Source organism: Hyposmocoma kahamanoa, unplaced genomic scaffold, assembly GCF_003589595.1.
Source record: "Hyposmocoma kahamanoa isolate Upper Pololo Valley unplaced genomic scaffold, ASM358959v1 220, whole genome shotgun sequence".
NCBI classification, from domain to species: domain Eukaryota; kingdom Metazoa; phylum Arthropoda; class Insecta; order Lepidoptera; family Cosmopterigidae; genus Hyposmocoma; species Hyposmocoma kahamanoa.
Window position 1 is genome coordinate 1,193,045 of NW_020653740.1, and position 14,946 is coordinate 1,207,990.

General features: G+C 38.6%; 1 protein-coding gene across 1 annotated transcript; it reads right to left on the minus strand.

Annotated features, from left to right (window-relative positions):
• Positions 1 to 567: 567 nt before the first annotated feature.
• Positions 568 to 9,415, minus strand: LOC113227898 (3-phosphoinositide-dependent protein kinase 1). The gene is made up of 5 exons (XM_026460985.1): positions 8,909 to 9,415; positions 4,375 to 4,633; positions 3,305 to 4,231; positions 1,999 to 2,276; positions 568 to 1,886 (listed from the first exon to the last, which is right to left on the minus strand). Exons 1-5 carry the CDS (start codon positions 9,041 to 9,043, stop codon positions 1,782 to 1,784), a joined length of 1,704 nt encoding a protein of 567 aa, XP_026316770.1. The 5' UTR covers positions 9,044 to 9,415; the 3' UTR covers positions 568 to 1,781.
• Between the last annotated feature and the right edge of the window lie 5,531 nt (positions 9,416 to 14,946).

Below are 14,946 nucleotides of genomic sequence, written 5' to 3' on the forward strand. Positions count from 1 at the left end.
ACGACCCTTATTAGTATTTTTTTCCGTCCTCTAAGGTTCTAATGGGTTAAATGGGTTAATTCTTATTTGTACATAAATACTAATGCACAGACTCGAGAGTACTTGACACAATAAAATTAAAGAAAAGAGTTTGTTTAAAAAATCAACTTCATTTATTTTTAATTCTTATTTTGTTACTTTCATGGAATTTACGCAATACAAATGTTGTAAAATATAATTACAATAGTTAACAGTTATTAAATTTTAAATGCAAAATTATTTTTATATTTAACAGTGTCATAGAGAAGTCCAACTATTGATTCTGATTTTGCACAATGACATGTCATATAAGAAAATAACAGAACAGTTTGTTTTTATTTCAAATTCTAATAATTGTATCCTAGATGTTTGCTAAATATGGGTTGTATATTGAACTATGGATTTCATCCGTAAAAGCCCTAAATTTAATTATACCAGGCAAGTTTTAGGCATTTTTAATGTAGGTATAGTGGGATTGTCGGGAGCCATATAATTGAACCAATTGAAATTCGGAATATCGAGTAATATCTCAAATACTATGGGAACTCGCTGATTTTACTTAACACATTGTATAAATACCTCCCAGCGATCCCACCGCACCAACCATTAATTGTACATTACAACAAATATTACAATTTCGAAATAAATGCCCTGACACTAAATATAACAGATGGCCTCGTCAAATCATTTTACAATAAAATAACACAAAACATAAAACACAATCGAATTAGATACATTATCCATTATGCAATCCAATGTCTATTAAATTCAAATTAACAATGCAAATAATTGTAATTTAGTTTTAATCAAGCGTTCCAATAATTATAGTCACCTTTGGTGGCATGTATTATCCGTATACTTTTAAGTTAAAATTATAGTGCACGCGTTTGGTGCACATTACCTAGCGATGAGACTCTCGACGGCCGCATGTGCGCAGCCACAACTACGGCGCCGCCGGAGAGCAGGCCGGAACCGGCGCTTACGCAACCGACTCTGCGTCAAGAAGCCATCTTCCCTATCATCAGCCGTATCCATCCTCCAGCTCGAAGCGCAATAAATTGACGAAGTGCCTGGCGTCATTTGTAATATTCTAGTCAGGCAGTAATTCGACTACAGCCTCGTCACCGGTCGGATTAGAAACGCCCGTTTATAATTTCCTACCATTACTGTACAGCAGTCACATTCCGTTGGCAAATAATTATAATTAAAATAAATAATAATTAATTTAGCTACAAATTGCCTAGTACCAACCGGAATGGGCTTTGTGAACACGCGGGTGGTGAATAACAAGTCCATTCTTACAAAAGGCCTGTATACGAGTTACAACGGCCCACGATTACACATTACACTATAACTAAGCGAATGCAATAATAAATTAAGACAAATATTTACACATCATCGCATTGTTATCCACATTTAAATAAGAACTTAAATTAGAATAATAATTTAAGATAGTCTGGACATACTAATAGGAATCAGTCATTCAATATCGACAGTGGTCGATCAGCTGGCGTCTCGTCTCGTAAACTGGCTGCGGCGCGCGGGCCCAGTGCGGGCGGAGCGCGACGGGCCTGCTGCACGGGCTCTGCCGGCCGTCGCCTACCACACGGACTCTGCTGGTCGCCTGAGCTTTCCGGCTGAATGGTATCCGTGAGAATGAAGGCTAGTAATATCCTAGAAGTGCACTCGCCGTGCGGGAGCGGGCGGCGGGCGGGGCATGGGCGCGGGGCGCGGCGACATGCGCCGGGCGCGCTGGCCGCCGCTTAAGTCGTGTCCCGCCCATATGTACCGATACGAACTTCATCTATTACTCGCGCCCACTCCAACGCGAAGGATTTCGGGTCCTCCAAGTAGTATGTGCGGTTGGGCTATGGAGGAAAAATGGACAAGAATAAGCATTTGGAAATAGTACAGGTACTTAACTAGTACTATCTAATGTCAAGTGAGTACTGTTCATTTGGGGTCTATCTAGAAACTTACCGTGTGTATTAAAAATATCCTAAAGTTTTTGGCTTCTACGCGTAGTTCGGGTGACCAAGGTATCTCTCCTTTCAACATCATATTGACTGGATCTACGTAGAAGAGCCGCGGGCCCGTGGTCAACAGCAACATACGCCGGCGCGCGAACAGTCCCTTCCTCTTGTCCACCTGTCCCTGCTTCAGTATTAATTCTCCATCCACAAATTGATGCCACTTGTTTTCACGAGCTTGCACTTCAAGCCGTCGCCGCTTTTCTTCAGGACTAATGTCTAAAATTCCTATAAAATAAAACAAAGACTCGTTAGTTTTATAAAGTAACGCTTATTTAGAAAGACGGAAGAAATTATAGTTTGATAAGTACGAAGAACATTATTTTTGGACCGGTACCAAATAATATATTATGACGTATTCATATATCACATTATGAGAAACATATCTTAACACAAAACAAACTTTGCGCATGTGACCAGCTGTTCCTATAAGGTCCTCATTAATAAAACCCTGGGCCGGACGTGGAGTACGTAGGCGGCGCAGGCGCAGACGCGAGCGCGGCGAGTCATTCATATTAAGCGCAGGCGGTGATCGTGGCACCGCGGGCCGCCGCCGGATGCGTGACGTCATCCTACTATAGGATAACTAAACCAAGAACGAAGGACGTCCGCTCTGAATGTGCATAGCAGCGTGCCGAATGATGACATAGGAATGCATTGCACCACGTGTACGGGTCATGTTACAATATTCATACAATATGTTGCAATTAACTGGGAATGCTTTCTGTGCAGAACCTTCTTTTTTAAGAAATTATTTTTATAAAACGGTACTTAAATAATCTGTTATTAGCGAAATAATCGTAAGTTAAATAGTTCAGTTATGAAAACGAGATGGATACAAATTGCAAAGTATTTAGGTCATGGACGCTACCAGTTGCCTCTTACTCGTCGCTTCACTGCACTCGCTTCGAGTCTTTTAATTGTCCACTGGCAACAAGTGAATAACGTAATCATAAAGATGTCTAAAACAATGATCACAATGTCTAATTTGCATACCAACGTAAAAAAAACTCTTCGAAACCTTACACAATTCGAAACAGATCAGCATGAAGACGATGCTGTTAAACCAATATAATTATTGAAAACCTACATGGATGTATAAATGAATATTTTTAAACATTATTGATACCAGTTCCAAACATTAATGTTCTTTGAATATAAACCATTGTGTGAAGAATAACATCAGGTGGAGTGGAGTCATTTGCCTGTCAGGTATAAAAAAAAAAAAAAAAAAATATATAAAAGGGAAATAATACCTTTTGGTGTAGAGAGATCGAATTCCCACAGACGAACGAGTTGATTGTTCCCCAAGCCAGGCTCGAGATGATCAGGTACAGTGTACTCTTCCTCGAAAGATCCGCCAGGCAAGTACGGGCTGATTTTTGGAGGAGTCTGGTCCCAGATATTTTCCCAGTCGATACCCTCGAAGAATGCATGGTTACGAATGCTCTCATACGTGTCTCCTTTGTCCTGTGCTCCTAGCCTCTTTGAATGATCCAAAACTAAAAGCTTTTCTACCAAGTCTTTAGCAACTGCCGGGAATCCTTCAGGGAATTCATATTCCATTTTGAAAATTTTTTGGAAAGTGAGGAATTCTCCAGGCGCCCGGAAAGGAGGCAAACCGGATATCATTTGGTATATAATGCAGCCCAGCGCCCAAAGGTCGGAAGCGCGAGTGTCCACGTGGTTGTGCAAAAGCTCAGGGCTCACATACTGCGCCGTGCCGACAAAGCTCACTTTCCTAGAACGATCGTTATTTGATTCGTCTTGCTCTTCCTGTGTCTTTATTGGTGATGATCGGATCTCCTCGGGGTCCATAATTTTGGCAGTTCCAAAATCAGCAATTTGCAAATGCATATTTTCGTCCAATAAAATATTTTCCGGTTTTAAATCACGGTGGATGATGCCTTTGGCGTGCATCTTTTCTAATGCCAACAACAGTTCAGCTGCATAAAATTTAGCTACGTTCAGCTCGAAAGAGCCAACTTTATTAATATAAGGCAACAGTTCGCCGTTCTTTGCGTACGACAATACAAAATACAATCTTTCCTCATCTTGGAACGTACAATACAATTTCACAAAACCATGTGGAACATTGAACAGCATATTAAGAGCGTCTTTCTCACGCTTTATATATTCACTCTTCTTTGTTCGAATGATATGAAGTTTTTCACAGACTTTAACTGAAAACAATAAAAAAGTGAAAATTAATGCCACAGCCATCAAAATGGAAAAATCTGTTCTATATTTTAAATAAATACTCAAAGACCTCTTCAGCAACATAAACAAAACAAATTTCTTATTATTTGAAGATAAAAATACTCACTTGCATATTCTTTCCCGGTGTGAATATCCTTTGCTAGAAACACGGTACTGTAACAGCCTTCTCCGATAAGTTTGCCAAATATGTAGTCCTTGGCAGAACGTTTCGTAGGTTTTGCTGACTGGCTGGGAGTAGGCGTGGCCGCAGGTCCCGTCGCAGGCGCAGCAGGAGCCGGCGATGCTGCCATCTTCACCGGCGACTCTACGACAGTCTCAGCTGCCGCAATGGGAGCGCGTACCTCACTCGTGGCTCGGCCGGTCGTCTGCAACAATACAAACGAACTGTCAGGCAATGCGCCATTCAAACTGGGAGGAAGGTGAAAATACGACTGACAGCGTCTTGTGATTGGCTAAAAGAGAGCAACGCGGCGACGCGTTTTGAGAGCGTGCACTTGTTTATCGGTCGACGGCACAGTGGTGGTACCAGCGGCGACTACTGAGATGGTGGCCACAAATCACTCGCGGCCGGTGGGGACCAGCAGGCAACGCGCCGTCTGCCGTGTCGGAGGCGTTAGGTGACCGTAAGATTCAAATACGCGACTGGACTCAATCAGGTTTTTAACTAAACTTGAAGGGAAATCATCTACTCGACTCGGTAGTTATGTCAACAACGTAATGTCAAATTGTCTTCGAAACCAGCAAACTCTGTTTTGAAAAACAAAAAATATATATTTAACGAATATAATCTACACCAATAAAATGCTCTTTAACAGCTGTAATAGAACAACAAATGTTTGCACATTTTTTTTTAATGAATACCAAACGCCAAATCGTACAAAAAAGTTTTGAGATTTCGGAATGGAAAGTTATAAGCTAAACAGTGGAATAATGCCGTCACCCGTCACGTTCACTGGCCTCACCTACAGTTCGATGATCCAATTTCTGGAGTTCGCGGCTTAAGTTTTTGTTCATTTTCTTGTGGAGGCGTCTGACAAAAAAGCCACTTCCATTCAACTACCAGAGTTAGAATGGACAGAGAAAGACATATTTCGCGATTCCTACTCTCTCTAACAAAGTGTGGAGACCACGACGCCATGGTTAACGGCTAATACACCAAAAACAAACTTGATGAAAAGTAAACGAAAGTACGCGGTACCGTTAGTGAATATGCGCCAATAGTTTCGTGCGAAAACTTTCCACTTCAATTAGAAAGCCACAATTATTTTTAGTGTTTCATCAGTAGTTACATTCAACAGTACGCTGAGCTTAACACTTGCATGCTGTTGGCTGTACATATTTCATTTGTGATATAAAAGTGATTTTGGAACATAGTCTTCCCGAAATTCATGGTGATATAAACTAAAATTACTACTCGGTCGGCAGCTAATTATGAATACCTACGCCACGCCTGAAATAAACATTTTAGAAGAGGCAATGTTCAAGTACTTATGGCAGGAATATGTACACTTATTTTTCAGGCATCATCTACTATGTGCCAAGTTAAAAGTACTAAGACCCCAGTGGTTCAGTCGCTATGTAGTTTTTGTCATTTTTGTCAGTCCTTCCTGGAACTCACGCTACTGGCGGGCGGATCCACATTTGTTTTGCATTTCAATGGAATTTAAAGGCCTTCTACGAAACCTCTATTAACCGTTCCCCCCATTTTTGAGTATTCTGTTAGTATGTATGAAATACCAACGGCATGTGTGATTCCATGAGAAATAGTGTATGAGTCACTAGAGTGGTAATGAGCGAAGTGGTCAGCGCGGGTCGCAAGTGGGTCTCGCATTCCGCAGTAGGGCGGCGCGGCGCGGTGCGCACCGCCACAACGGTACTCGGAGCGCATTCCCACCGCAACGCATTCCGCCGCACGTATCGACTCCGAGGTACTCGACTCGACCTCAATCCCCACCAAGCAGACCCTGCACCATGGCTGCCCGCAGAGTAGGTACCTCCCACCAACACATTTATCAACCAATTTTTGTATCACAAACGACACAGCGTCAACAGTTAATGCGCCACAGCGTGCTTTGAACATACCGACGAAACGTAACTTCAATTGTTAACGTCCACTTTATAACAAGATGGACGAGCTACAGCTACTTCTTATACGGTTAAAATTATGGTAAGTACATGGAACTACACCCCACGAGTATTGATCCCAGTAGCTTCAGTAATTCTTCGATTTACTAATAAATTACTTACTAATAAATTTAAAAAAAAAAGTTAATACAAAACGTAGTTAATTGAGCTGCTGGTAGGTGCGTGATCAAATTAAATACGAAAGTAGACTAATCGATTTGTACTTTGACCTCCAAGCATACGAGAAGTTAAAGCATACGTAGACGAAGAATGAGGACAATGTAAACTACGCAGTAATAAACAATAAGTGAAATGCGAGCAAGCAATATAGACATGTGCGTTACATAATTCACTGATTAACCGAACTATTACCTGTAGTAATGTAGCAATGGTTACTTAATTTAATGTTATTGAGCCCCAAGAGTCAAGACGGAGGTTGGCATCATAGCGGCCGCTACACCGACCTTGTGCCAAATAACTATGAAAGATGTGGAACACTGCATTTTCTAGTTCACTCTAGGTATGTTCCACTCACAGACAAGAACCAAAACATAAATCGAGTTGGTGGATTATAAATAAACATAGACTTTCCAATATGCCGTACGTAAACGTAACCAAGACTTATTGTTTTTGTGTTGATTGTGTAGTGTGTATGCATGGGCGGTCTTATCTACGAATATTCACTGAGAATATCAGTCGTGCATGTTTGGACCATGTTACATTTGAATGACCTTTTATTAATGTTGTAATCGGCATCGAGTCCAAACAAGAAGTATTATCTAGATACAGAACTTATTTTTGAAACGAAGCAACAACGTTTCGTTTTAAATACATGTATGTGTCATTCACTGCATATTTGCAGAAGATAGCTGAAGTTAAACATTCAGTCAAGTATCGATTATATTTGTGTTCGTTTCACTTCTTTAGTAACGCAAATACTCCAATCTGTGCTTTTCCATTAACAAGTGGGTCTCTGAAGAGATAAGAAATGTGGGTGTATACCTTCAATGCAGGGGCATTACGCCATCATATCTCTGATGTCATGACGTATCAAAAAAACACTCAGTCATAGCGTGTTTGACGTAGATAAGAAAATTGCGTAGGGTGCAAAGTATAAAGGATGTACGATGACAATGTTTGTCTCATGTAAATAATTATATCCCAAAACACATCGTGCTTCATAATATGTCGTTGTAGACTCGTGGAAATTTCTCTTGTCACTACAATTACTGCATGGCAGTCGGACGCAGAATACTTAAAATTTCTGTTTTGTGACTGAAAGCTCAATGTGGCTATTGAATTAAAAGAAATATTAAATTTATATATATAGTATAAATTGGACCTTGCGCACACAACAGATCACGAGCACAACTATTGTGACCAATCAACTTTAGCGAATTTTATTTGTGTAACATCCGGTTATAGGCCCAAAGATTGTTTTCGTGTCATACGACAAAATTAACATTTCGTGTTAATTATGTCTTGGGTATTCTCATCATTTATGTTTCGTTAAACTGGTTTCATCGGTTCACCAATTCCATAAAACAATACGATGGACAAAACCAGCAGAGTATGGAATAAACGTTGAACGGCATCGGCGGAGGTGAAGGAAACTATCATTTTTATAGTAGGTCATTACAACGGATGGATGAATGTGGCTCGCGAGGCGTTCGTAGTGGTAAACAAGGTGGTCACGGCGGCGACGCGTGAACAAACAAGTGTCGTGTCCGCGGAGCGCCCGCTGTTTGTTTACATCATACCCGCAGTCGTCACTGCGCGGGGCCGACGTCGCACACTTCTCACTAGGAGAACACGGCGAAAGTGTGCAATCACTGCGCTATGCAGCGAAAGTTTATCAACAACGTTGAAAATACCATGCCGCGGTGTTTCAAAATATTCTCATGATCTGATTCTTTTTTTCCTTTCCTTTATTTTTATAAAATATTATAACTTTTAATAGTCAACAATTCTCACATTATTATTTTTTTCATATACTTAGATACAATTTAAAATTCACGGTCGGATCGGTATAAGGTTAATATTCTTACTGAATGAATTAGATTTATGTATTTATTATATTTTATATTATATTAAATAAGTTATTGATTGGTTGGGGCAATTCTTTGCTTTAATCAATATTGTATAGTACTAAATCATTGATAATTGAAGATTCTTTGAAATTGGCATTAAAAAATTTCCTGTTTGGTAGGTGACAAATATAAAGGAAACGTATAAAGCAATTTCGACAACAATTGACGCAAAAATATAGCGAGGTACGTAATGAATGGAAGAGGTACCCAATCACTTAGCATCGCATACTTTTGCAAGTCTTTCCCATCCTTTCACTTTGCTTAATGTTGGAAGATAACAAATAATATTAATAATAACACGACGAATTTCAAAACTTACCACGATATCATAAACAAAATTTGCTCAAAACTACATAATATTTATTTATTCGGCAGACAGACAAGTGGGTACATAAAAGTAGACGCGCGGGAAGTCGTTGACCTTACCTTAGATTTGGGTGAGGGCTGTTTCCCGCGCTTCGTGGAGCTCACGCCTAGTAATCGCAGAATTCTATTAGCTGCTTCCAGAAGAGTTGCACTGCCCCTCGATCCTCTTTTAACTCTGATGGTCAATCCGCTCATTTCGACCCGTCTCTCACGTTGTCTTTTACCGTTTTATTGAAGATCCAAACGGTCCAAAACACGATCACAGTCCATGAATCTTGATTACTCAGTCTTATTTGGAAACGTTAAAACGAAACTGTAGGTTCAGTAACACGCGCGTAAAATTTACTAGGAACGCAGAGTGCTAAGAAAAATAACAAATAAACAAACGGCACTTTAGTTTGAGATAACGTGTACGTCCAATCTCTGACACGACGCGTTGCGGACTGACTGAACGATTTGAATTTGAACGAATACTGGCGAGCGGGGCGCTCGGGACGCTCGACTACTTGACGCAACGTTCTCCGCTCGCGCTACACTGAATAATCGCACGTTGTACAGAGCGGCGGCGCGGCACTGTTTGGGTAGTCGGTATAGAGATGTGGATGGAGTTCCCCTCGCCGCACACCCTCTACCGCGTAGACTCCGCGTTGTAAGCGATGCATCGTGGTACTACTACCCTGCCCACTCCCCCTCACCTCTCAATATGCTACCCCCCCAATTACTATGTGGCTTCACATTTTTGTACTACCCAATACCCATGATACTCTTTTATATGTTGTAACTCTAGCATATTTCACAAACTTGTGAAATGTAAATTGGATCATTATTATTTTTTCAATAATTCCTTTTATCAGCACCAAGAAATAATAACAGCTCAGCATGTTGGTCCATTACTCGTATTAAAAATTAGAAATACGAACTTGACTTGAGTCCCATCCGGATGTAAAGTGTATGAAAATTTAATTAAGTAGTACCTTAGTAGTACCTATTCTGTTTTGTCGATAAAGCCACATTGAGGCAGACATTTTCTTGCGCCCACGTGTCTGTGTTTTGGGTGACACGGGGGCGAGCGTCTGACGCGCGGGAAATAAGCGGTTTGGGGTACGGGGGGGGGGGGTAAGGGTGGCAGAGCGAGCGCGGGAATCGGGAACAAAATCAATATCAAGATGTGCACCCTGCCATGACACAGCGGTGGCGGCGACAGCGTCCGCGGATATGCATTTTCCGCCATCCACAACGTGGCCGCATGGGGTTCATTTAACCCCGTTAACAACATCACCACGTGCTCTGTTTATAAGCTTTGTGAAAAATACGGAAAATGTTCTTTCTGATTTCGAACATGAATTTTATAGCAGCACAAATAAATACAGCGTAGACGTTACACTAAAATTGGAAGTCAGTTAAATAATGATGAAAGAAATAAAACAATAGACGCAGCATTATGCGATCGGTATGTTTTGTAAATTTGTATGGTATATGGTAAATTCTACTTCATTGTTAATATAGTCAGTAGGTACTTAATATAATGCGAATAATTGTATGCACAATTTGAACTGCACTTATTTTTACAAAGTCATAAAAAAGGCAGCTCGTGTACGGTGGGCATTGGCATTTACCAATGCCACGGAATGGATGCACCGTGGCAACAATGTGACTTGCAGTATAACAAAGAAAATACATCCTTGACTTAATACTGTGTACAGCCAAACTATTGTAAGAATTATTTACAATAAATATCTTACATACGTGTGAAGAGGAACGATAGACTAATATTACGTTAAAATATATTTATTGCCTCTACACTACTACTGCAAGCCAATTCTCTAAATTTATGATTAACGTAACCATAAATGTAAACTTTCGGCGTGTTTCTAAGGACTGACATAGATGTAATAACAATTGCTACTACGGCTGACACCTCATGGAAAAAATCATAGAAATTGCATTTATGATATAAAAATATAGTAAGTCATAAAGCTAAAGAGTAGATAATTTTGTAGAAGATTATTTTGTTATTCGAAGTCATGGAAACAATGATCAAAAGAAAAAAAATACAAAACAACCACAGTGTGCCATCGCAGCAGCGTGGTTTAAAAATAGAATCCGGATTGGATTGGAAAACACCGCTTGAATGAGCAGCCGTTACGCACCGATTTGTGAGGATGCGTCGACGCAACGAGAATGTAAATGGATGCGGGCGGTGCAAGGGTAACGACCACATATATATACATATATATATTTATTAGTTGCACTTTCTTGACGTAGATTAGGATTTGTGACGTAGGATTTTATTTTACGTCTTGAGTTTCTTCCAAAGTAAACTTTTACATGCTCATAACATTCTAAAATATTTTTATTTAAATATTTATAATCGTATAGATTGAATGATAACGTGAATGATAAATTTTAATTGCGAAATTGAACTCATTACATTAAGTTTTCCAATTTTTTACAAGGCTTATATGGGATTTTCATACACTCTAAATATTTTCATATATTCAATAAGTGGCTGTGGCAGAGGATTAAATGGTCAAAAGATATATTTAGACCGGCCACGTTGATTCTTAACAAGCATAGTGTGACCAAATCCTTAAAGTAGCACGCAGCTGTTGCGGCAGCACGCGCCTGCGCCCGCGCAGCATCATTGTTCCGCACGTGCATCGCGATCACGTGCGTCCTCACTTCTCCCATCACCTACCACACAAAATACAACGCATCGATCGCAAATCCTTGTCTGCACTGTGGAACTTAAGCTACGAAAGTAAAATATAATAAGATAAAATAATCTTCGAACGTTAGCATTAACTACGTATTTTATATGACGACCTAAATCAAAGTGTTCTCATCTCAGCCCCTTCTTTTGTTATGGTTGTTTATCATTATTCAGTCAAGTACGCATTCACAAAACTGATATAACTGATATCGGATTTTATCATGTCGCAGTAAAGTTTCTGAAATGTTTCTAGAACATTTAGAATAATAAAATAATACATTATCCGGGAAAAGAAAGGCACAGGAAACCCTTATCAGAGTATTCAAATGTATATATATAACTTTTTTACAATGAACAAATTTATTATTGCTGGCGTTAAACCTGTTTAACTACAGGAGCAAATGTATTGTCATAAGAGTGTGTAGCTTAATATTATGTTTAATCATTAATTAATGTAATGGCTGTGTAAATAATACTTAATACCCTGTACACACGATGGAAAACAGAAATATTATATAGGTTTAAAAGATGTAGACAAAAAACCAGGTGTTCGGGAGCATTTTTTGCCATCTCCCAGCAAACCAACCCCGACGACGAGGCTTCGTTTCAAAACAAAGTCAAGCTGCGTCGAACATTGAACTCGCCACCTGGCAATGTTTTTATGTGATACGGAATCCACATGGCGGGAACAGAAAACAAGTCTTCTGGCCATGTATCATTTATTGCAGCCGGTAATACTGTTACAAAATAGAGTGAGTAAGAATATAGTAGTACAGAGCTTCATGCTCTATCCAAAATGTTTCAAATAAATAAATAGCTTTTTAACCGAATGAAATGTATTACAATTAATTAGCAAATGTATCCCAGCTGCTATACGCCATTTTTTACATATATGCAAATGCCAAGGAAAAATTTTACGCCACGTGTTTACAATTTTACATATGTACATTTTACATAATCACGCATAGACAACAACTCTGACGTCGATGCAGTCACGTCATTTATATTACTAATGAAACCCTTATGAGTAAGGAAAAAACAAGAATGCAATAGTACAATTTAGATCTGACTACTAACTTAGTTTTATTATGCTTTCTAAAAAAACTTACTGCAGGTGGAGTATATTATATTATGCACTTATCTGTAACTGAAACGCATATTTTACTTTCATACTAATAATAATAATTAAACGTTAATGTGCACATCGGAAAATGTTTACTAAACTCTTTCCGAATGTAGAGTCTCTGATACGCATCAGATGTGGTGTCATATTACAATTGCCTAATAACAATTTCATTACGTGAAAGAGCAGAGGTATTAAAATTAAATTTGACTCCAAAATGTATTTCATAATTAATCTAATCACACTTAAAATCGTAATATTCTTACATCTACCAAAATTTATTCATTCGGCGTTACAGCTACAGTTGACCGATGAGACTATTTTTTCGGATCTTAATTGCGTATATTTGTTTTTTCAAACAAACCAACGTTTCGGGTCCTTTACATGTCCCATGGTCACGAGTAACTGAGATAGTAAAGTCATCAACCAGTTATGTGTAACATTAATACAAACCACCCCATTTTTCACTATCGTTACAAAATTTATTAATTAATTACCGTATTCTTAATTTTTTTCAAATAACGTTCCAATTTACGTTAAAATATTTTATTTTAACAACAAATTATTTATTAATAAAATTATATTATTAATTAATAATGGTAATTCGAATAACTTAAAACATATTAATTAGTATTGCAGTCTGCTTGGGATTTTTCATCGGAAATACAGAATCCCAAACTGGTGGATGGTTTCTCCGTACGGTGGTACGGAGAAACCATCTTCCCTGTTGAAATTAGGATGATTTTTTATTTTCAATGGGTTTGGAACGATTGGGTTTTAACCTAAACAACAAAATCGCTAATCACAATCGAACGAGTATATAAGTGTAAAGTTCCAAATAAGAAGTAGGTAAGTGTAAGTTACTTCTTATTTGGAATCACCAACAATCGCGATTTAGCAATTTAATAAATTAAACTTTCGCACGTTTTGGAGTTTTCAAAACAAAGCTAAGTATTGTATATAATCTTTACTTGTAGTATTTTTTATTCCAAAATTGGAAATCCCGGACGACGCTAAGTCCGCCATTTGGTTTATCCGTTGACCGGCCATTCGTCACTGATTCTTGCATGTGTTCGGATGCTCAGCTTCTTTATAGAAAGAAATATCAAGTCTTTTATTCCAGAATTCAATAAAACCAGTACAGATATACTTTTGTAATCCTATGAATGGAATATCATCAATTAGTATCGAATCGCTCCTCAGAGATAGCCTAATTATTGTATATGGGGGGGCAAATAAATGGAACTTGGAATAATTTGGATTAGGTACTAAACCGTCTATGGTCGGGTCAGTGATTTATTTATTTACTTTTCCTGTAAAATGAATTGAAACGAAGTATAGTTCTGATTCACGTGAAAATGTATCATGTTTACGTACAAATAACAGTTGATAAGATATTCGAACAATAAGTACAAAGATACTTCAGGGTTGTTCATATTGAAGTATAACAGTTTTGTAAGTAAAAAAACAAGCAAAACTAAACATCGGAATTATAATTCCGATTCTATGTTTAAAAACAGTGCTCATTTCCCAAAATAGCTTTCACTAAATAAAAACGGCAGGCATTAAGGAAATGCATTCATGACAATTTTGCATTGATTTTGTGAATAACAACCCTACAAGCGAACGGAAGATAAGCGCAGCGTTGGCGCCAAACGTCCACGTGGTTGCGCGTCGTCATACGCGCCGGGGCGCCGCGCGGAGCGTCATATCGATGTATTGGACTGTTATCATGTCAATCAATAAACTTTATCATTCGCAGAAACGCCACAAAATAACAATTATACGAAATATGAAACTAACGGATGATAACACGCACGTTTGACCCAAAACAACAATTTTTTGTGTGGTTTCAGTCCTTACCACATATCCAAGATATAAGTCAAGAGACCGATGACAAATAAAGTTTACTCGAAGATATCTCAACACTACATTGAATGTTATATAAAAACGATAATAAAGACGCAGGCTGTATATTCCATTCACTGGTAAATAAACAAAAAATATTTACTTCATACGAAGAACGAATTCAATATATTAATAATGATTTATCTGAGCGATATTGATAAAACGGTTTGTAGTTTAAGAACTTGGAAGAAAACATAAGACTGAAACTCAAAATCAACAGAAAGTAAAGAAATAAGAGAATAAATTCATTCAGCGATGGAAAGTAAGGTTCTATTGAGGAAAGGGGATAAAGGAAACAAAATGGGACAGGAGGCATCTTTGACAAAGGCCGGCGCGACAATATACGGTTTATCC